This window comes from Sinocyclocheilus grahami, unplaced genomic scaffold (assembly GCF_001515645.1).
Source record: "Sinocyclocheilus grahami isolate Dianchi unplaced genomic scaffold, SAMN03320097.WGS_v1.1 scaffold791.1, whole genome shotgun sequence".
NCBI classification, from domain to species: domain Eukaryota; kingdom Metazoa; phylum Chordata; class Actinopteri; order Cypriniformes; family Cyprinidae; genus Sinocyclocheilus; species Sinocyclocheilus grahami.
This window is the reverse complement of record NW_015505970.1, coordinates 399,028-424,027: the sequence shown is the minus strand read 5'-3', so window position 1 is coordinate 424,027 and position 25,000 is coordinate 399,028. Positions and strand designations below refer to the sequence as shown.

Below are 25,000 nucleotides of genomic sequence, written 5' to 3'. Positions count from 1 at the left end.
ATCGTCCGTCCGTCCGTCCATCCGTCTGTCCATCTGTCGTCTGTCATTCTATCTATCTATCTATCTATCTATCTATCTATCTATCTATCTATCTATCTGTCTGTCTGTCTGTCTGTCTGTCTGTCTGTCTGTCTGTCTGTCTGTCTGTCTGTCTGTCACTCATCTGTCTGCCTAATTATTTCATTATTATATGTCAAGCTACTTATGAAACATCTTAGCAACTGCAAGTTTTCAAACTAGTACTCATCACCTTCAAACTTTTAGACATTCAGAATTTGTCTTGAGAAGTGTTTATTTTCCATTTTTCATATATTTTTTAATATATCTAGTAAGGTGTATTATACTGAATTCATAGTGTTATGGTCAGATAATAGCAAGGCTAAACAAAAATTTACCAAAAAACGACACTCACAATATTACTATTTTTTAAAGAAATATTAAAAAATAACAAGACAGAAAGAAACCACAATTTAGCACAAATCTTTTCTCATAGATAGGGCTTTTCGGCCCAACATGCTGTCTGAGTGTTTTTCCAGCTATCAGAGAGGTTAAACTTATGCCTCCTGGGTAAACAGTGATAATGTGGGAATGGCCATTATGTTGGGTTGATGGTAGTAGACTTTTGAATTCTGGGAAATATTGACGCCCTCATGCATTTGCGTCCTCTCTGATCTGCTCTCTCTTATCTCAGCAGGATACTATTTTTTCTGAGTTTCTCCTCTTTTTTTGTTCTTGAAGTTCTGTCCTTCTCTTGGGTTACTCTCTGTTTCTGACTGCAGTACCAAACATGATCAATCGTATCATCTGACAGTCTCTTTATCTCTCGCTTTATGATCTTTCTGTCCTACTGTTTGAAGTCTTTCCACCCTATATGGTCATTATTTTGAATGTTTTTTTCCTTTATGTGTTTTGGTGTTTGTCCAGTATATTTAACACTGTAGTGTCCTAAAACACAGTTATCTTATCTTATAAATTATTCTATATTGTATCACAATTAATTGTTTATTTTATTTGCTGTTAACCTGCCAAATGGCCTTGTTTAGGCAAGCTAAAAAGAACTGCGGCATTAACTTTGCAACACTGATTGAGTAGTAGTATTTTTGCTTTCTTTTTTACATCTTTTGTACAAGTGTTTATAAGACACAAATAGTTTTGAGTTAGTTTATTAATTAATTCAATAAAATACTATTCCCAATGCATTTTTTTGAAGAGTTGGGATAAATTGTTTTATCAATTTTATCAATGTCAGCAGATGTCCAATGATGACACACATTTTCCAGTGAAATTTTTCATAAATATCAGATTTGAGTGTCATGGGTCACTAAATATAGAGAGAGAACTTGCAGAACAACATTGGTAATAAACTTTTATAAATATGTGTTAGTAGTATCTCATAAAATTTCAGATTTCTCTTTACAAATCTCCATCCAAAGATGGATTTTTCCATTTTCTTCCAATTTTTTTGCACATATTAGCTATTATTTAATATATTTTTTTATTTTATTTTTTTTAAATGGTCAGCCTTCCAAAAACAATACATGTCCTCTTACGACTATGTTTTCCTCTTTTCCAGTCGTTCCTCCTGTTCTGAGTGTGCCTGTCGGAGGGGGTGTGGTCAATGTCAGTGAGGGCAGTACCACAGAGCTTGTGTGTTTGGTCGATGGTAAGCCCCGCCCACCTGTTCTGTGGTCTCGTGCAAACAAGGACCTGCCCATGCCATCGGGGGATTGGGTGGTGGAAACACGTGATGGACGTTTGCGTTTGACCAATGTGACGAGGGACATGATGGGAGCATACCGTTGCCAAACCGCTCCTTACAACGGCCTAAACATCAAACGCCGACAGGGTCAGGTGCAGCTCAATGTGGAGTGTAAGTGTTTCAGTCATCACACAAAGGTTTTCAATTGGGGAACTACTTTGAAATGATAGTTTGCCAAACTGCTAAAGCTATAAGTAGCTTGCTACATTGAAATAATTTACAAGTAAGCAGTCAATTGCATTTCCCCCCATGATCTGCATAAATAATCACATTCTCAGCCTCCTGCTTTTTATTTATGGGTTCCCCCATGAATACTGAAAATGACTGACAGACAGCACTTGAAATGGCACATTTAAGTATTTAACCTAAAATGTAGTTAAAGCCAGCAATTGAAGTTAAACTATGTATTTTCTATTATATCTATATTATTTTCTATTATAACTTGCACAATTATTACAGATGCCTTAATTTTTACCAAAATATAATTTAGATTTTTTTTGGGGCTGTTTATTTTATGTACGCTACTGTTTAAATTTGGGGGTCGGTAAGATTTTTTAAATGTTTTTGAGAGTCTCTTCTGCTCACCGGGGCTGCATTTATTTGATAAAAAATATTGTAAAAGTATTACTATTGAGAAAAACCTTTTTCTATTTGAATATATTTCAATATGTAATTTGAATAAAGTACTGTTATGGCAAAGCTGAATTTTCAGCATCATTACTCTAGTCTTCAGTGTCACATGATCCTTCAGAAATCATTCTAATATGCTGATTTGCTGCTCAAGAAACATTTCTTATTTTTATGTAAAAAAAAGAAAAGAAAGAAAGTTCTTATTATTTTTGTGGAACTGATAAATTTTTTTTTTAGGATGCTTTGAACTCAGCATGGAGATCGGGAAAAACGGAAGGCCCCCGTCGTGAAGGCTGTGATCTGGATTCAGAACATGCTCGTCTAATTATTTTTAGGACGAGCGTCCTGTTTCTAGGCTGGCCAAACAATATTTTATTTTTGGCGCGAATCACCCCCCATAATCACAAATCACACGTCATACGCGAGGGACTGTGGTGGCGAGTCCACAGTCTCCTCTGTCTCGACACTCGTCACATAGATGGAAGATAGATGAAGCGTCTGACTCTTTCTCTCTCGCGGGGGGCGCGAGAGAGAGAGCCGCGGATCTAGCGGGTGAGGACCGAGAAAAGGACGAGCCCGTCTCGGATCCCTCCGCTAAATCCACCCGCGATCCCCACGACAACAGTCTGCGCTGTGCCTCGGCAACAGCGGGACCGCTGCCAGCGGGATCGCGAGCCTGGCCGCTGTCATCAAACGCAGCCAGGCGAGAGCGGAGCGTGCGCAGCGAGAGCTCGCAGTGATGACAATCAGCTGCTCGAAAGCTGACCGTGCATGCTCTGCTCCTAAACAAACGACACACACATCGTGTGTATCCCCCGCCACCAGATATCGTGGGCAGGGAGAAACACAGCGTTTGTAATGCCGTTCGCTCGCCATAGACTTTCTCATTGTTTTATATATATATGAGTGCTTGTGCGGACAGACAACAGTAAATAGACAGACACATACACAGAGCGCTACTGAAGAGCAGAAGCTGGTTTGCGCCCGGCTGGATGCGCTTTTATGCTTTCTGGTGCTTACGTCACCCTGCTCGTGACGTCTCGCTGCTCCATTGGACGGATTTGACACGTGCTTCAGAACGCGGTCACGCAAGGGCGTTCCCAAAGCGACTCGACGCAGCTCGAGTTCCTGAAGGGGAACAGCATTTATATGAAATATAAATCTTTTGTAGCTTTATAAATGTTTAATACATTGTTTAAAACATCCTTACTTTATAAAAGTATTCATTTCTTTCGAAAGTTTGACCCCAAACTTTTGAGTGGTAGTGTATAATCACTATCAAGGTAGATAAAATCAGATTTTTTTCCCTCAAATATTCTGTATCATACTCAAAAGTATGTCCGATTGCATAAAATGGCTTGTGAACAACATTGCATGTTTACTAAGTTAGTTTGCTTGTTGTTTTGGTCTATATTGTGCCGGACATAGTCAAAATATATAGCAGTTTTAACCGTAATTAAAAGGACTTAGAGTTAAAAGGTTATCCAATGAGTTTATAGGAAGTCCCTCTCTAGCCTTTCTATAAGATCACAGAAGGATTTTATTTGTCAGTTGACCAGACCACTGGACTTATCGCACATTATTTGTCAATTGACACAGTTTGGACACATCCCAGAGCGTCTCAGAGGTAATGAAGTCTATCGTGAAATTGCCTCAGTCAATGACGTGATTAGATTAGATTTGGTGCCGCATATTCTAATGTGATTTTAATCTCGATTGTAATGCGATCCACTGACTGAGGATAGATTGAGTCTCCGAATGCACGACCGGACGAGCCAAAGAGACACGCGTTTTCCATTAAGACCCAATAGGCCATTATCAATGATTTTGATCCTGCTATTTTTAGATGCAGCATTTGGGGGCTGGCGGGTGTGTTAATGCTCTCAGAGTTTTCATAATGCATTATGATGCCCGCGTGGAGTGCGTTTTGTAAGTGTCAAACTAAAAAGCCTTGAATTCATTAGTGCTCTAGCTACGCACAACCACACAAAAGATAGACGGGCTAAACCCTGAACCACTCAGTGCGCATCAGCCCTTTTCACACGAGCCATTAGCGGAGCAAAGCACTCTATGCTCTCATAATGGATCCTGTGTTTATTGTGTTGCTTCAAAATGCACCATGTGATTACAGGACGATGCTGAATTTGAGTGTGCGTCGATCCATTCACAGGAGGAGTATCTGACCGTGAGTGTCACACAAAGAGCTTTTTGGAGCTGTGACATTGTGGCTGGGATAGCCAGGTGGTTGGTGGTTCAAGCCCCACAAGGTGCAGGCCATGAACTGAGACCATTGTGTACAAGGCATTGAACCTAAAGTTTATTCCAGGAGAACTGAGCATGCATACTATTTTTTATCAATTTGTTTTATTTCAATTAGCACATTTTTGGTATTTCTTTTTGGATCTGGTTGACCATAGACCTTATAGATATGAGCTAATTGAAAGAAAACACGCTGACAAAAAGACTGAATCCAAGATTTATAAGCAGGTTTATATATATATATTGACTGCGCGCCTCGAATAGAGATCTTTTCCAGCATACCGAATAGAAGAGAACTTGGATCTTTACCGGATTATATCATCACTGATATAAACTATTGTTTGGAGTACACAGTGCAATGAAAATCCTCGGAGAGACTGAGACCATTAAAATGGACAGAAAGGTAAATATTTATTTCTGTGCATGCTAACAAACTGTGGTCAGACTGTCAGGTTTATATATATATATATATATATATATATATATATATATATATATATATAGGCAGGCCGGTCATTTTTGACCCCGAACCCTAAATTAGGTAAAGGATTTTCAGCACAGCACAGGGTTAAACATGACATTTTGAAGAAGAAAGACTGCAAGTGTAAATGTACTTAAATGATCTTTGTTTTAATTACAGCGTGTAAAAGACTTGGATGTATGTGCCTGCTATGCTGGTAAACTCATTTTGATATCTCTTTAGATTATTTTTATTGATCATATGCTGTTTTGTTATTATATTCTGCGTGACAGGGGTTGTTTCAGTATATGTCTCTTTCCATCTCAGATAGCATTTAGGTAAACGAGTTTGTCTCAGGTGAGCGGAGCATGTCATTGCTCGGTCTGTGATCAATTATGATAAACGATGACAACAGCTACGCGATTTATACTGTTATTAAACAGCACAATCAATGAATCTGCACAGCCCGTACATTCAGAGATGAAGTATAAATGCTGTGCATGTGACTTAAACACAATATATCCCGAAACATGTAACGCAGAGCATGCTGTGAACAAATTGAAGTTCTTGGGAAGGATTTATGGCCAGAGAAATCCCAGAATGCTGTGTTGCAGCTAAATGAGTGATAGCTTCATTAAGAGCTCGTATGAATCACTCTCTCCCCCACGCATCTAGTCTATCCTCACATCCTCATTCCCTTTGTTTCTATCTTCCGTCAATATCGCTGCCATAACGGGCCCGGCTAATGCAGAGTATTACAGGATGGAGGCAGTTTAGAGCCCACCGCTGTGCTTCATCCCACGGCAGGTCTGATTTATGAGCCAGGTGGCTCTGCCTGTCTCTCTGTAGCTGAAGACAGGGGGATGCTGTCTAACACCCCGTCCTGTCTCTCTGTGTCAGGACAGACAGACAGCATCTGCCTGAAACGGAACCACATTTCACTGAGAGGCACTGAGAGGCTAGCAGGGTAAATCTCACAAAACCTGTCAAGAACGATCTCAGTGACATATTATTTAAATCATAAAGCATTTATAGTAATATTTGAATATATATATATATATATATATATATATACACATTTATTTTCAATTAATTTCATTATTAAAGGAGTAGTTCACCCAAAAATGTCAATTTTCTGAAAATTCACATTCAGGCCATCCAAGATGTAGATGAGTTTGTTTCTTAATCAGAACAGATTTGGAGAAATTTAGCATTCCATCACTTGCTCACAAATGGATCCTCTGCAGTGAATGGGTGCCGTCAGAATGAGAGTCCAAACAGCTGATCACAATAATCCACAAGTAATGTACTGTAATACATAAGCTGCGTGTTTGTAATAAACAAATATTCCATTAAAACATTTTTTACTTCAAATCATTGCTTCCGAATTAAAATGCAACTCCTCTATTCATAATATTGCTTTCTTTAGTGAAAAAGTAATCTCGTCTGAATCAGGAGAGAAATATGCACAGATTAAGCACCGTTTACAAGTGAAAACAGTCAAAACAGTGGTAAAGCAATACTGTATGTCAGTGGATTTTGATATGAGAGGACAACAGGGGATGTACTTTGTTTCTTAGCTTTTTGTTTCATGAGATGTTAACTGATGGACTAGAGTGGTGTGGATTACTTGTGGATTATTGTGATGTTTTTATTAGCTGTTTGGACTCTCATTCTGATGGCACCCATTCACTGCAGAGGATCCATTGGTGAGCAAGTAATGTACATTTTTCAAATCTGTTCCAAAGAAACAAACTCATATACATATTGGATGGAGTAAATTTTCAGCTAATTTAATTTTGGGGGGAACTATTCCTTTATGAATAATGGAAAGCAAAAAAAAATCTGCATTCACAATGCAAAAAATCCAAATGATCTTAAAAAAAATTTTTTACACAAAAATCTGTGATTTGTAGTTGCTTTGAGTAATTGTGTTCACAAAATATCAGTACCGTTATATTCTCAATTTCCCTCTTTTCTTTTAGTAACTTTTAATGGCCAATGACAGAAAACTTGTTATACTTTAACATGTATGTATACGGTATATGTTTTCTCTTGTGTCTTTATTTTGAGCTTGTTTTATCTTCGCACTCATATTTATCAGTGGGTGGCTGAAGCCTATGATGTTTTGATTACAGACACGTGTCCTCTCACATGAGACGGATGATTATAGTTTGTTTATTGGAACTGTTGTGTTGTGAAATTAAAATAGTCTGGTGTAAACTTCATTATGGGAATAGATGAGAGGAAATCACCTCTTCCTGTTGAGTTTAGATAAATGTTTTTCACAAACTGCGTTGAAATGCAACACTGATGATCACCCCATCACATCAAGGGAATTTATAATGCTATATACTGTACAGTATCATTCACGGCACCTTTTGTTATGTATTTCCCAACTTCATTTTCTTTCTGTCTTGCCTGTGTCTGTTTTTCATGCTTTCTTTACTCACCACATTTGTATGTTTTAAATGCATTCAGCATTTTTTCTTTGCCAACAAATAATCAGTAAAAGGAGATACATTTCAGAAAAGTATGAATAGTCCAACAAAATATCACATGAGCTGTTTTTTTTTTTCACTTCATCATGTATAATCAATAAGTTAATGCGTTCCATGGGATTTGAACTTATGACCCTGGCATTGCTAGCAGTGCTGCTTTTCTATTCATTTTCATTTAAGTTTACCTAACTACTTAGCAACATTTGGGACATGTCTAAGTACATTTTATTTCTGGAAATAAATTAAAGCATCAAAATAAATATACAAACTGTATACAAATTAGTTTTATAATGCAAAATGATCATGTGCAATATGTGGGATACAATCAAATACTGTGTAAATTATTTAATAATCTTTTTTTTTTTTTACTACAAATAATTGTGCCACTTATGGAGTGGTTTGGCTGGAGTACTACTTATCTCTCATGCTGTTTGTTTTCTTAGTCTTAGATCCAAAGCACAAACCAGAGAACATTGTGGGAATTTTAAATGGGTTTGATTGTGATCGTTTTGGCAGTTTTGTGTGAACACGAGTCAGTGAAATCAAATTTGACCTTGTCTGCTTCCTTAATGTTTTACCATATTTGTTGCAGATGAGAAATGAAAAATGTTTAATCTTATTTATAATTTTTCATCACCATGTGATAACTTGGTGAACCTCTAACACGACTTTCCTTTTTTTACTGACGTCAGTGTGAGGCGCCACTTAACAAGCCAAATGATTTCTTTAATCTGACATATTTTTCAAGTGAAATGAAAAAAAAAAGATTTAATCCATAAGGAATCAGTTGGATCATGGAAAATAGGGACGGTAATCGTTTTGAATGTTAGATGTCTATTTCAAAGGATTGTCTATCAAAGATATCATCCAGTACAACCAAAGAGTTTAAGTCAATCTGAAGCTAATAAGGATTTATAATTATATTGTCATTGAAAGCATTGAATTTAAGTTCATAAGTTAATTACACCCTGATGCTTTGTCACAGTCTCTGCACATTATTAGTTACAGTAATGTACTGTTGATGTATGCCTGAGGTGCTGTGATGCTAATTTGCAGTCACATCACTTCATACATGCGGAGTGTCTAACCAGACCCTGCTAGATTGTAATTAGTCACTAGCTCTAGCACACTATATAGATTGATTCCGTGCAATTAGCTGAGACAATGTGGATCCCATCTTATTGATTCAGCTAGTAGCTTGCAATCTGCCATCTGAATGTCGTCGGCATGTGCGATGGATTCATGCGTTGTGTCCTAAGTGCTTTGGTGTGGTTTATGTGGGGCTTCGTTTCCAGTAAAAATCTCAAGAGTGGTCAGTTAATTTACTGTTCTTTTCCTTAAATTGATTTTGTCCTGTTAGTGAAGAAAAAAAAATGCAGAAAATTGATAAAAAATGACTATAAATCGTAATTTTACCCAAAATATTAACTGAAAAATGTCGAAGAAACAAGGATGAATTCCAGTGTAATAGTCTTTCTTTTTCCACCAGACCCTCCTGTTGTGGATCCAGTCCTGCTGGATGTCCGTTCTCAAATGCTTTCGACAGTCAATCTCCGATGCCTGGTTCTCAAGTCCAATCCAAACCGGATAGCCAGCGCCCGCTGGTACCGTAATGGGATGCTCATCCGAACTCCACCGGTGGACCCTCAAAGTGTCCCTCAGCTCCGGTTCAAACTAGACACCACTAATAATGGCACTTACGAGTGCAGATTGAGCAATGGAGTCGGTACCTCAACCTGCACCTTCATTGTGTCTGGTGAGTTGTAAAAAACGTGTGTATGTTTTATGTGGGTATTATGTGGGAGAACTGATCTTCATGCTTTCCTGTAGCTTTGGGTCTGATAGTCTTAATATAGAAGGGTTACCAAACTTTGTCAAGAGTCAGAAGTTCTATTTTGTTTGTCTTGTTATTCCTGTTGTGCGAGCTCAAACAGTCTGGTTTATTTAATTGTATACCTGCTGCAAAAATCCAAGTCATACCAGTAGGTGGCCAGTTACTGCTTAGACGTATAAGTTTGTCATCTAACTTTTGTCTTTAAAGGGGACGTTGTATTCCCATTTTCCATAAGTTGGAATGATTCTTTATAAAATGTCTGTAACATACTTTGGTTAAAATTCTTCAATGGTCGTGTAAAACAACACCCTTTTTACCTGGTCAAAAACTTCTCTGTTCATAGCTATTCGTTTCGGTGCATGTCCCTTTAAATGATAATGCTCATTACTACTGACCCCACCCTTCTCTTCCATGGGGCGTGTCCACACAAGACACGGGAATATATCTGTATAAGGCTCGGAGGTGGTCTTACTCAAATAGCTATAGCTATCTACGTAGAAACCGGCTGAAAATTGAAACAGCTCGCTGGATGACAGAGGCCCTGTCCCAAATGGAACACTTCATGTGCACTTGTGGTCTTATGGACTTACAATGGCCGCCGCGTGCACGTGTCCGTTAAGTCCACGAGACCGTAGGGTGTCCCATTTGTCATTTTAGCATTCAGAAGGGTGCTCGCGAGCGCCTCCTTTTGCAGCCGTTATGCACCCTCGATCCGCACTTCTTCCGAGCCCGCACTGGTGCGAGCTCCGCAGCAGACTTCTACCCGACAGTCAAAGCGGCATTACGTCACGAAAGTGCGGACTCAGAGGAAGACCGCGAGGGTTTAGGGTGCCATTTGGGACAGGGACAGAGTTTCATACTCAGACAGCCCACAACAAACTGGCTGCATGTTTTCTTTTGAGCTTTTCTGAGCTTGCAGACACGCCAGAAACCTAACTTAATGCAAAACAAGCTGAAAAAGTAAAACTTTCATCCAATGTCCTGAGTTTAACAACTCAGTCACATGAAAAGGTAGACTGATCTCATTTGAATCTGAAAAGTGAGACTGATTATCCATTGGATAACTGCTAGTTTGTCAGACTAGTTTTTCATAGTCAACTAGTTTAACCCCACCAGTTTGGCCAAGTTGGTCTACTAACCCTAATCTTGTTAACCAATATGGTTTGCTAGGTCAGCCTGAGCCCAAAAGCTGCTAGACTAGAAGATCAACTATTTAGACGTGGAGTTTGATTAATTTCAACAAATTGGATCTTTCAAATAGTTTCAGTGAACCATTTCAAAAATACTATTCACATCATAATGTGGCTTATTAAGTTATAATATAAACCCTTCTTGAAACATTTATGAAATGTTGCTTCTCAGTTTAGTCATGTCCAGTTGCTGATTCATAAATGAATCATTCAGAGTTTTTGTGAACTGGTTCAACTGATTCATTGACCCAACTCAGAAGTACTAATCTTTCAGACATTACTACAACTACCTAAACCTGCTTGGACAAACTAAAGACCACAAATAACCAGCTTGGACCAACTAAACCATATGAAACCACTTTCATCAAGCTGGTTTAAATTGGATCAAACCGGATCTTCCATCTGGGATCACTAGCGTAGCCAGGAATTACAATGTGGGTGGGCCCAGAGAAAATTGGGTGGGCCTAGCCTAAAATACATCTGTTATCAAAATAGGCCAACACAACTAACAGTTACACCTGCTTGAATTTACATCACCATTTAATCAGAGCATAAGCCTGTATGTCATCATAAGCAGTGTTAAGAAAATAACAGTAAGAACAGCATGAGCACGGCATCCACACCACACACACGCGCATCTGACAGACGCAACACCACCATCATCAAATCAGCAGGACAGTAGTAATGGACAGTATGTAAAGTGCTCATATGACAACATCCACACCACTAGCATAAACTAAAACTAAACTAACTAAAATGCATTTGTTATGAAAATAGGCCAACACAACTACACCTGCTTGAAAACACCACTGTTTAATAAGAGCATACGCCTGTATGTCATCATAAGCAGTGTTAAGAACATAACGATAAGAACATTAGCACGGCGGCCACACCAAACACACACGCACGCATCTGACAGACGTCACCATTATCAAATCAGCAGGAGAGTAGTGGATAGTAAAAACAACGTTTGGACATTGCCTGGCTCAGCGGCCACATAAACCACATGAAATAAACAACAGTGACTAAGCAACTGACATTAGGAAAATGTAGATTTTTGTACCTGTACACTGGCGTGTAGGAGAGGTAGCCTTTAGAGAATGGAGCGCTGCTGGTGATGGAGAAATATGTGAATTAACGTTAGCACTAGCAGAGCTGTTCAGCTCCTTGAGCATGGATATGCGGGGACGTTTCATTCATACTCAAAGCCGGAGGGCACTCTCGCGCAGAAAGTACAAAGCAGACTCATAGAAGTAACGTGACGAGCCAGGAAAACCCTAATATGGACAAAGGCATGTATAACAGCATCCAGTGATCTCTGCTTTAACTAAGGGGCTGTTCGCAAACATATCTTCATCATTATATGGCAAACAAGATAAAGCAACAACACAATTTATTCTTATAGATAAAGTATTGTGATTATTGCAACAGAATTCACAATTATTAGGCTACCTTCTGAAGCAACTGAACCCAGGCCCACCCGTAGCTACGCGACTGTCTGGGATCACATGATTAGTTCTGCTTGTTTTCCTGGAAAATGAATAGCATTAAAATCAGAATGATCATAATTTATGTGAAAAACGTCTGTCACTCACTCCTTACGGTTGAGTTGCCAGCTTTGTTAGCTACTACGCTAGTTGATGTAGAAATCTGCCAAGAAACACCAGACGTTGATGTGGCACTATACAGTACACTTCCAAAAAGGCCCAGGTGTTTCTGTTCTCTCTGGGGGGAAAAAATGGGCTGCCCTCTTGCAGACTTGTAAGGCTTTTCCTTCTCAGTAGGGTCTTATCTTTAGCTTTGCCAACACATCATGACTGCTGAGCGGTGCTAATGCTATCAGCTAGTTCTATCGTCACACTCTAATATGACCTAGCTGCTGTGTAACATGCAGATTTGGTAATATGGTAGAAGGAATTGTGTTGCAACATTTAGCATGCAGTTGTCCTTACTCTGACTACTACGAAAGGCATTTCTGCAGAAATGTACCCCAGCTAACAAAAGTATGTTTTAAGAACATTTTGCTAACATTCCCATTAAGTTATGAAAATGTTATTTCTGAATGTTCTTCGAATGTTCCAGTTTTTCAAATGTTAAAAAATATTTTCTTTCCCCCTTGGTTATGTGAACATTAGCAAAAACATTAGGAGAATGTTTGATTTTATCATCTTCCAGATGTGATGGGAAAGTTACTTTTGAATGATCTTTGAAGCATCTGAAACAACTAATTAGTAGAGTTTCAAAAAGTTAGATGAATGTCCAACTAAAAAGTTTTAGAAAAACATTCCACAAACAATGTACTGTATAAATAATGTTTTGAAAACGTTATTAAAGACCAGATAAGTTTGAATGACAGTTCTATTAATGTTACTGGGAGAACGTTTGTTCATATTACTCTGAGAGAACCTTGCCAGAATGTTAGCCAAAGTTGTTATAATGTTCCCTGTTAGTTGGGCCAATGGTAAATAAATGACAGAATGGTTCTGTTAGCCTCTTACATTGTTGAAGGAGATCTCATATTTATTTATTATGGGTCTACACTAAAAATAATTGCAGTAATTACTGTATTTTGGTTTTCAGTAACTACTGTATGTTGGTTACCATAATAGGTTTTTGTAAGGGACATAGAAACACCAAAAACTGTAATTTCACTAAAATAAAAATTGACTTTAACACAGCATAACTGCTTACAGGTGCATGTATATTCCACGCAAATTTATAATTTATTCACTATCCGCCGCACCAGACAAAATTTGAAAAGTAATTATTTTAAACAAGTTTAAAATACACCCCGGTGTTGCAATTCCGTTTGGTGACACTAAATTAAACAGTTCTCCTTTAATGAGATGCTTGTCCTTCATTGATGCTCTAGATAATTGGTTCTCATTCAGTCATGACCCAATAATGGCTTTTTTTCTGCAATAATAAAATGCAATTAACTATGCATACCTAGAATTGCAAACACATTACACATTATAAACACACAAGAACTTTCCACATTATATTCAGTGTAGCAGCTATGTCTTGCAGCAGAACAACCACTGCTATTTCAGTTGAATATCCACCTTATTTTTAAAGTTATTATTAACAGTCCATTATGCTGCTTGATCTTGCAAACTGTTTTTTCTTGTATTATTTTAATGCATTGACATATTTATAGACACACCAGTTTGTAGTGCAAATAGTTTGACCTTTTATTGCACTTTGTTATTCTACTAGTCATTTGCCTACAGCGGCTAATGAATCGAAAACATCACACATTCACAGAAAATAGCTTACTTCCACATTGCAAATTAAGGTGGCTTAGATGGTAGTAGTTTATCTTTTTAAAGTATTTGACTAACTAGTCATGCTCTGTTTTGGTTTCTTTGTCCGTTTAGCTCAGCCGTATAATGCAGAGTTTTACTACGACACTCCAAACCCCATTCGCACCCTGAAGAACAATTATTCCTACATCTTACAGTGGACACAGAAAGAGCCCGGCGCTGTGGACAAAATCATCGGTTACTGGATCAATGTCCAACAGGTAAAGCGAACACCCACAGACACTGGATGCTTGATATTTACTGTTTTCTTTCTTTCTTTATGTTGGCTTGGTGGGAGGTGGATGAGTAGAATAAGTGTGTTTGTAATAGGAGTCAGGGGAATAGTGTGCTCTGTGTAGGGAGCAGACAGCGGATCGATCGCTGCTTGTACTGCATTAAAGAGACTCTCAGAACCCCACCGGCGCAACACAAGAACACACAAGCAGCCTGATTGGGTCTGCATTTCATCCCTCCTCTTTTAAGGAACATGGTCAAGCATGTCCACACCATCTTGTAGTCTATGTGATAAACAAAGTGCTTGGATTAAAGTGCAGTGCTACTAAAGCCTATTCTGAGGTCACGATACTTCTCTAACAGTGTCATTGATGAAGTAAATGGGCCTTTAGGGTTGACCTCGCTGGCCACATTGGATGAAAATATTGCTGTTAGAACAAATCTCAAATTGAAGTTGCATATTTATAGCATGCGCAAACCTATTGTGTTTAGTAGCTTGAGTTCTCCTCCACAGAGATGAATATGTCCTCATTGTGTCCATTGCACTCGACTTTGCCAGGTGGGATTGGATGCTCATGTATAGCTAACTTTATTTCACAGCCAAGCAGCAGAAATTCACATAGTTCCTGCCTTTTGACCTTCATCCCTGAGTCAGCAGTGTGAGGCTGCATGAATATCTGCTTTGCATTTCTGTATGTGATGTAGCGGAGCATTGTCCAAAATACAGTGTCTGGATAGTTTGCTAAAAAATTTAAATATGTCCCAGTTTCCACTGTGAGGCTCACTGACTGAAAAGGTAGTATCTTCAGTGCAGGTCCATAGCCAGCATAGACTCTGAAGACACAAGTTAACTGTTAACTAATACTTTTAAGTGAAAAGATTTGTTGAGAACATGGCTTGCTTCCTTTTAGCTTCAATATTTATAACGGTTTCTTATCTATATTTTATCTGTAGTTTTATTCTAGATATTGTTTCAGAAATGAGCTTGCATGTCTGGTCACTGCGTCGTTCTCTCAGTGCAAGCAGCTAGTTAACAGCCAGCTTAGCTGGAAAAATGTGCAAATGCATTTTCAGCCACCAAATTTTTACATGACACATACACGTGCTGTCTTTGTTTTTGCATCCACCAAGCCAAGCTTATAATGATATAACACTGTTATGATATGCACTAACTATTCTGCAAAACACAAATTTTGTTCAAAAACTTATTGAGCAGTTTATACTGTAAAAATTCTTATTCATAGTACTTTTGTGTAATTCCCCTTTAACAAGATACATTTTCATGAGAAGCATAACTTAAGACTTGTTTTCCTAGACTGTATCTCGAATATTAGGGTATTTTGTTTTACTATACTGGCAGATTTTTTTTACTTGTTTTTAACTAGTTTTTTCCTAACACAAGAACATATCTGCCAGTGGAGTAAAACAAAATACACCCATATTAAAGATATTTTCTCTGAAAACAAGCCTTAAAGGGTTAGTTCACCCAAAAATGAAAAGTCTGTCATTAATTACTCACCCTCATGTCATTCTAAACCCGTAAGACGGGTTCAACTGTAATTGTACGTATCCGTGTGACGCAGCTGACACAGAATAGCATACGCTGTTTGCGTTCAGTGGGTACTCTCCAAAATGGCACCAGGGTGACGTGGAGGAGACGAATTGTTGAACAAAGTCATTATTTTTGTTTTCTTTGCACAAAAGTATTCTCGTAGCTTCGTAAAATTATGGTTGAACCCCTGATGTCACATGGATTATTTTACCGATCTCCTTGCTATGTTTCTGGACCTTGATCATGGTAATTACATTGCTGTCTATGGGAGAGTCAGAGAGCTCTCAAAATTCATCAAAAATATCTTAATTTGTGTTCCGAAGATGAACGGAGATCTTAAGGGTTTAGAACAACATGAGGGTGAGTAATTAATGACAGAATTTAAATTTTTGGGTGAACTAACTACTGGTCGACCGATATATCGCCAAGGCCGATATAATGCCGATATTTGGCCTTTTCAAATATCGGCCGATAAGTTTTTCTGTTTGGCTGATGCGTTCGAGGCGGGACTTTTATTTTGACGGCGCAGCTGACTTTTATTTTGCTGTGTCCGTGCGAAGTGAATGCGGATAGGAGGAGAGTGCAGCTTCACTGAAGACTCGCGATCGTAAGCTCATGATTTCAAATTATGCTGCGCTTTATGCATTTGCCCACTGTCATATTCATGCAATTTTCACTGTGTGCTGTATGTAAAATGAGTGTTACCATGGCTTTGTTTGAAAAAATATGATTCCCAATGCACACAAACTTCCCAGAATACTGAGTGCCGTGTTGGTTACAGTGTTTACTTCCTTTTTAATTATTAATTTATTTTTTATTCCATTTTCAAATGATTTCAAATTTCTTGAATATTAATTAAAATAAATCAAATTATATCGGCTTTTTATCGGCCATCGGCGACCCTGCTTTCCAAGATATCGGCATCGGCTGTCAAAAAACACATATCAGTCGACCACTAGAACTAACCCTTTAATTTGTTATGCAGTGTTACTTCTCAAGTAAACCAGTTTTGTTTTTAGAATTTTTAGATATTTTAACTGGAAAACAGTAATGCTGTGTTTATTATATAGTACTTTCTTTTAGCCAAAAAGCAGCATCTCAAGTATCTTTCATGAGGAGGGGGATCCCATAATGCAATACTACAAGCTGAATGAAGAAATCTATGATTTATTGCTAAAATTAATTGAAAATAAGAAATAGTTTAATTAAATTTATAAAAAAATTGTGCGTTTTATGTATTTTTACCCTTAGCGCTGAAGCGCCCAGGGGAGGTCGCGGCAAGACCACAGAATGAAAGCTGCAGCCCGCCGAGATTTCAGCAGCCTGAATGGCAACCCCCGCTGATACGCCGTCACACCAACGCCAGCTGTTTCTCTCGAACACTCGCGGAGATTCGTCCTGAAGAAGGCTCGGCTCCGAAGCGAAAAGCTGATGTGCGTTTGCACGCGCTCTCCTTTTATACCCGCGCTGCGGGGCGGGGTGCGCGTGGCGAAACACGCACGCCAACTGTCATTGGCTTGTTTAGTTAACACTCGAAGGTGTTTGGGCTCTCGGGCGAGATCCCAATTCGTCAGTCACTGACGTAACGTAGAACGTGACTGACTGAATGGGAACATTGCGTTGTTATGCTGTAAACCAAATTCTATTGAAATCAGTCACGTCAAGTCAGCTCACTAAGAAATGGACAGAGCCAATGTTTAATCGTTTACAGGCAATGTTTTGATGAAATAAACTCCATCTTTGAAGTATTCACCAGGATTCCTGCCACGCCCTGTGTGTCCCGGTTGAAATCTGGCCACCCATTGCAACAAACAAACACCCTCCAAACGTCCCGGGACGACACCAGCAGCAGCTGCGGTGGGACGGGAGAGTGCCATGGGCGCATCAACACTCTCTCGCCACAGAAACTGTGTGCGCTTTGTGACTCTTCATCAGATTTTTTCGATTCCGACGTCCTAATCATCTATTCATAGAAACCTGGCCCAGAGGGGGGTGGCAGGAACGGAAGAGCGCTGATGAATTATGGAAGGAGGCAGGAATCAAAGTGAACGGGGAGGGGGAGATTAGCCACTTGTCTTTGTGTGCATGAATAGCTAATCTTTCCCTCTTTAAAACCTTACCTTAAGTAAGAGTCTACAGGGACCAATGAATTAACATCCTGACTGCAGCAAGCGTGCATTAACTTTTATGAGCTTGAACGTGTGTGTGTGTGTGTGTGTGTGTGGTGGAGGGGGAGCCGGTTTATGGAGGGGTTGTCAAGAAGATCCAGTGGTAAGTAAGAGTCTACAGGGACCAATGAATTAACATCCTGACTGCAGCAAGCGTGCATTAACTTTTATGAGCTTGAACGTGTGTGTGTGTGTGTGTGTGTGTGGTGGAGAGGGAGACAGATTATAGATGAGTTTCTCAGTAGACTCAGTTGAGTATATGTGCATATTTGATCATAGTAGAATAACAATGAGTGTCTGTGTGTGAGTAGTGAAATATAGTTCATTCAATTTGTGTGTGTATCTATACGGTCAATACTGTGCATTGACTGTGTATGAATGCGTCGTCGCTTTTGTGGTGGTAATGTTGATAAATGTTTTATAGATGTCGCTTTGAGAAATGTAGACAGGAGAGGGAAAGGAGGGGGGGGGTAATGAGCTGAAGAAAGCAGTGCCATTGTTTCTCACAGGCTATGTTTACATGTACAACTTTTGATTCAATCGGACTGAATTAATTTAGTTTGATGAATCTGAATGTAGTGTTTACATTAACGTTAAATAAAGTGATCGGGTTGATGTGTGCGTTTATATGTCCCAAGCTTTGACATGCGCATACTGCACAAATATAGAGCATTTCCCACTGTTTGCACATAATAACCATTCTCCTACACTGTTTCTTTATTTGTTTTAAACAGCAGAATGAATATTTATCGATTTCTGTGCCGTCCTGCTTATATTTATCACGCAGTAAAAATGCCCCACCAATGCCCAAAACCAGTCGTTTGTGGATAAGAATCCAAAACAAGGACTGATAGGATGTTGTCCTACTCCACTTCACAGACGCTGAGTGAAATGAGAGGTTTATAATAACAGAACACTAATTTATACAACACTTTATTCAACAGGAAGAACAGCTCGCGTCATATGTCATTACACTATTATTGTATCATTGCACATGTGCAGTCCTTTCAGTTTCAGGCTTCAATCCGATCCAGTGTTTACGTGCACTCTCGATCGTGTTAGAAAAGCACAGTGTTGGGGAAGCTACTCTGAAACTTTGGCTTGATAAGCTACAAGCTACTCACAAGTTAAAGTAGTTAAGCTACAGTCAAGCTACCCTTCTGAAAAAGTAGCTAGCTACACTACAAGTTATTACCAGAAAGTAGCTAACTACATTAAAACTACTTTTTTTTTACAACAACGTATATTTCAAATAACTGAATAAGCTTTCATAAGAAATGTAAGTATCTGATATTTAAAACAACAATGCTATACAATTATGATGTCAAAGACAATTTTTTTATTACACACAATATTCCAATATCTCAGACTGCCAAAAGTGTTTTTTTTTTTCTTTCTTGCCTCTCTTGCCTCCTTGGAGAAAATGCCCCTGCTAAACGTACATTTGTGCATTCTGTCTTACTTTACTTAAACGTTTTTCTTTACCTCCGTCACACTTTCAGAGCACTTTCATTTCCTCTGAACTTTTAGCAAAAGAAGAAAAAGAACATTCTCTCATTTGTGAAATGAGTGCTGTGTTTTCAGAGACCGCAGGAAACACCAAGCCTCATCTCTAAAGCTGTGCCGCTCGTTTACCGGTGCGGAAAACAGAATCCATCTAGAATAAACTTACACTGAGTAAGATTAGATACTTTCATTACCGATTATTATTTTGGGCTCATTTTTCGCAGTTCTTTTTTTTCCCATCGAACTGATGCTAACAAGCTAAACTCCGCATTCAGACATTGTTGTAAATTTGCTGACAAACGACAAACCCAGTTTCATCTTTTAAACACACTCTGTGCCATATGTTACTCAACCACCGGAGACTCAAACAGCTGTCCACATCCGAACCGGTCCATGCAAATCCGTGTATCATTCGATCATTCGTTTTTTGATTTAATATTGAAAGTAGAAAAATGAGAAAACGGCTCCTTTTTCGTTTTTTCGTTTTTTTTTTCCCAAAAAAGAAAAATGAGAATTCAGCTTAAATTTTCGTTTTTCGTTCATGGGTGGAAAAATTAATAAACAGCTTGAATATTTGATTTCTACACGTGGGCGGGAATTAAACGCCCCTTTCTGCTGATTGGTCAGCCGAAGATCAAACCGTGCCATCATCAGTTCTTCTGCAGTCCTATCGTCTTTAGAGGCCCTCCGTAGGCCTAACTTGGGAACAGTGTCCCTCCCTGGGCTTGATTTGGGGACTGGAGCACTTTCTGTGCTGCACTCGGAGACTGTAGCCTTCTCTGGGCTAAACTCGGGGACTGGAGCCCTCCGTGGGCTAAACTCGGGAACTGGAGCCCTCTCTGGGCTAAACTCGGGGACTGGAGCCCTCCGTGGGCTAAACTCGGGAACTGGAGCCCTCTCTGGGCTAAACTCGGGGACTGGAGCCCTCCGTGGGCTAAACTCGGGAACAGGAGCCCTCTTTGGGCTGGATTCGGGGGCTGGAGCCGACATTGGAGCGGGCTCTGGGGATGGAGCCGACCCTGGAGCGAGCTCTGGGGCTGGAGCCGACACTGGAGCGTGCTCTGGGGCTGGAGCCAACACGGGAGCGAGCTCTGGGGCTGGAGCCGACACTGGAGCGAACTCTGGGGCTGGAGCCGACACTGGAGCGAGCTCTGAAGCTGGAGCCGACCGCCTTCTCCACCTTAGATTCCCCTTTAGGTTCGGGGTGAAAGGCGTGGTCGGCGAGCTTGACTGAGCCGCAGCCGGCGGGCTTGACAAAGGAATGGCTGGTAGGCTTGACTGAGCCGCGGCCAGCAGGCTTGGGAATGCCGTGGCCGGAGGACTTGACTTTGGAGTGGCCGGCAGTTTTGACTGTGGAACGGCCGGCGGAGGGGTTCCGGATCGGGATCGGAGGCTCTCCAGACACCGGATGACCGCCTCCTTCCAGTCTAGGTTGGTGGTGTCTGGGAGCTCCGTTGACTGATGGTAATTGACCCCAAGCCAGAACAGCGTCACGAGGGTTTCCCCATCAAGGGAGCTGGCGAGGGCGAGCGGCACAAATGCCCTCGTGTAGGTGATCTCACGCGAGCCACGACGATGAACATTGCTCGTTCCTCCATCTTAGTGGGGAGAAACGAAAAGGAAAACAAAACACTTTTAAAAAACGAGAGAAGGGGCGCCGCTTACTGTCACGGTCCGGAATTCTGTCACGGTGCGCTACTGTGAGGAGCACGGAGAAGAAGGTGCGAGGAGACGAGGAGTGGAATTCAAACATATAGATTTTAATCACATCCAGGGAACAAGGAAAACACACGTAGCAAGGGTAGACATATACAAAATGACATGATGATGGGATGACGAGACACACTTGGGATCAATAGAACTGAATGGGGACAGGAACAGGAAGGACCAAATAAGGGCAAGGAAGGCACATGGGGAGCAAAACACACACAAAACAAGGAACAGAGTCTGACATAGCCACATTACCCTTTTAGTCTATTTCTTTGGCGCACCGCACATTTCATTTAGCTGTCTAGTTATCAGAATCTGTGTGACAAAGCTGCATGATGCACTGGACAACACGGGGTGAATGGATTTACATTATAGTGAAGTGCAGACCAGTATTGCTTTTAGTGTGAATACGCAACAATCATAACTTTTATTTTAGACAGTACAGTTTCATTAATAATGAGTATGAATTAATTTAATTTTAGACACATAACAGTGTGTTTTATTTGACTTAAAACACAGGCGTTTCATTCTTGAATGAATCTGAGTCTTTGAATGAATCGTTTGTGTGAGTGGTTCAATGACCCATTTGCTTTGCTCCTGAACAAATCAGCATTTTGGACGAATCGGTTGAATTGATGACTCTATGACTCATTCATCAACACAATGACTTGCCGCCACCTACTGGCGATGTAACCTTCATAATTCAAGTATCCAATTGTTTCATTTTGTCACTCATTTCATATTTCTGTAGGCTATTCAGAATGTTTTTGTGTAAAACATTAATCTCATTCCGTAATGCAATTGCTGTGTTAATGCATTTACTGCCATCTGAGCAGCATTAATTGTGTAAATACATCTAAATTCAACTTAAGATGCAGCTTCTGTGCCACAGTGCAAAGATGGCTTTGGTTGGTACTGATGTAATTGGTAACACATATAATGCCATATTTTTCAAATATTGACTAAATTCAGGAATTTAATATTAAAGGTGACAGACATATTTTATAAAGTTAGATAAATGCTCTTTTCTATAAAAATGGCATATATTATATATATGTGTAACATGCCGTTGGATAATGACAGTATCATATAAACTTCTCTATGAAAAAAAAAAAACTCGAAATAATAATCAAAACGGTAAGATAGCTTTATATTCACACTAAAACCGATACTGGTCTGCGCTTCACTATAGTGTAAATGTCATGCAGCTTTACCACACAGATTTTGATAACTGGACAGCTAAATAAAATGTGCGGTGCGCCAAAGAAATAGACTAAAAGGGTAATGTGGCTGCAGATCTGAGGTACGTACATATTTCTGCAATAAGCACCTAATATTTGCCATATAGAATCTATGCCTACACAGAAGTAAGCCCTGTCTAGGCGCTGCCCCAGTATGGTTTGTGTCAAGCCATTTGTTAGTCTGGTTGTTTGATGAAAGGGAGATAAACGCAGGAGTTGCAATAAATGCTTTAACAGCGGAGGACTCTTATTCTGTTGCACAGAATTAAAGATGACATGATGACGGCACCATTTGATGCTTGCTTGACTAATCAGTGGAAAGGGATGTTCCATTTCCACACACACACGGAAATTGAGCATTCAAACTGTTGTCTACCCCTGAATGTAAAAACGGAAAATCAAGGCGAAAAAAAACTAAAATGTTTCATGTTTCTGTTTTCAATTTTAAATCAAAAAACGAATGAACGCAACGTACATGGACACGAACCGAGCACCAATGACAGAACTCCGATCAGTGGGGTGAACACCTCAGGAGAGGGATTGAGAGAAAGAGCGCTTGAATGCATTTACACATCTTTATTGAGCCGTACCTGCAGGGGAAACCTGCGGTGAGAAAAGCACGGTTCACAGACCTCTGCTCACACCTCGCACACCTGTGATTTTACGAGAGGGTGAGATCTTACAGCTGTGTGTGTGTGTGTGTGTGTGTGTGTTTAGTACATAAAGCCCTCTGCAAGGTGATGGAACCCTTAAAGCTTCTACATTGTGCTAGTTCTTCATCCTTTAATGATTCAGTATGTACCATTGTCCTAAGGACCAGAGATCAAGATCCAGACCTAGACCTAGACCTGTCAAAGCCCAGCAGACCAAGACCTGTTTGTCCAACAACCATTTTAATGAACTGAGAACATGCTGAATATATATAGCTGTTCAGAGTCATGGATTTATTGTGAATTTTCTTTAATGGTGATATAATTTGCTGACTTGAGGTACTCTTACAACCTGAACTGGATACAAATTTGTAAGTTCTTAATTTCACATGCGAACAAGCTCAATGGCAGAAAGTTTGTAGCAAATTTGTTGCAAAGAGATGAGGCAAACCTTGTGATATTATTATGTTTAAGTGTTTTGTTATCGCAGTTACAATTTTTATTGCATATTCAGAATTGAGTGTATGTGAATTTTAATTAATTAATTCACTGAATTTATTTAAACAGTAATTCTGAGTAATTCTATATTCAGTATAATATTGGCCTACTTTTATAATTATAGCCAGAATAGTTCATATCAAGACTTTATTTCTCTTAATTCAGTTGATGTATTCGAGCAATGAATGATGCACTGTGTTTTTATATGGCTAGAGAACTAGTTCCCTTCATAAAGATTAAAAATCTATTCAAATAATATAATAGGCATTCCAAATATCAGTGTTTGCTCTTCAGACAGATTTATCTATCACCCATGTCATCTTAAGAGGGAGAGCTAACAGGAGAGAATGAGATATGTGAGATGTGTTTAAATTTACCCAACATGCCCTGCTGCAGGTCAACATGTGACAAACCAAATTATGTCTGACAATTCACTCCATGACATGCGGTGAAACTACAGCTTGTTGTGATCAGGTCTTTCTCAATACAACAATGCTGTTATTGTTGGCACATATACAGTATGTGTTTCTTATATCAAAATAAATAAATATAAATAATAACTTTTTTTAAAATAATAAAATTAAATTAAAACTCAGGTTGATTTGTAGTAGTCTGTTAGTTATGACAGAAAATGTAAAATATATAAAATTAAAAAGTTAGTGTAGCCCCTGGTCTCTTGAAAATAAATAAAGTAATCTCACTCATTGATAGCATTCTTTAGGTCTTGTGTTCATATCGTTCTTGACAACGTCCAATACATTAGGGCCCGTTTACACCAAGGACAATAACAATAATGACAAAGATATAGTTAAAAAAAGGGTTACACTTTATTTCGATAGTCCACTTTAGACATTCTATTAACTATAAGTAACTTTGTAACTACATGTCAACTACATGTCAACTAATTCTCATTAATTTGCAACTACATGTCTACTAACTCTCAGAGTAGACTGTTAGGGTAGGTTTAGGGTTAGTAAAATAAGTTGACAAAGAAATTGTTAGAAGATATTAAGCAGACAGTCTACTAATACTCTACTAACTGCTAGTTGACATGTAGTTGCAAAGTTACTTACTGTTAATAGAATGTCTAAAGTGGACTATCGAAATAAAGTGTTACCAAAACATGTTCTAAATGTAAAGCAATAACAGAATCCGCACCATATTTATGCAGATAATGACACAGTGGAATTATATCATTTGAAACACTTTTTTGTTCCAGCTGATGAATGATAAAAACACTGACAGCCAATCAGAATCCAAACTGCTTTAAAGAGCATGAGCATTTAAAGCAGCAGACGACAAAAACTGCAGCACGCTTTTAATAAACACAATATTACTGTGCATTGAAGTGGATGGTCATATAGTTATCTTTATAGTTATCTTTACACTTATTATTCTTGGTGTGAATGGACCTTTCATTTTGGTCTTCCTCTTCTCCGATTTCTTTCAATATTGTATATATATATATATATATATATATATATATATATAATTATTTTTTTT

The 25,000-nt window shown here is 39.1% G+C and overlaps 1 protein-coding gene across 1 annotated transcript in view; it reads left to right on the top strand.

The window, feature by feature from the left end:
* Nucleotides 1-25,000, top strand: part of LOC107561756 (MAM domain-containing glycosylphosphatidylinositol anchor protein 1-like) — a 137,946-nt gene that overhangs the window by 91,140 nt on the left and 21,806 nt on the right. Inside the window, exons 7-9 of the mRNA XM_016246233.1 lie at nt 1,574-1,870; nt 9,099-9,365; nt 14,014-14,159. Of these exons, the coding sequence (XP_016101719.1) occupies nt 1,574-1,870; nt 9,099-9,365; nt 14,014-14,159 (710 nt within the window). The remainder of the gene's footprint in view (nt 1-1,573; nt 1,871-9,098; nt 9,366-14,013; nt 14,160-25,000) is intronic.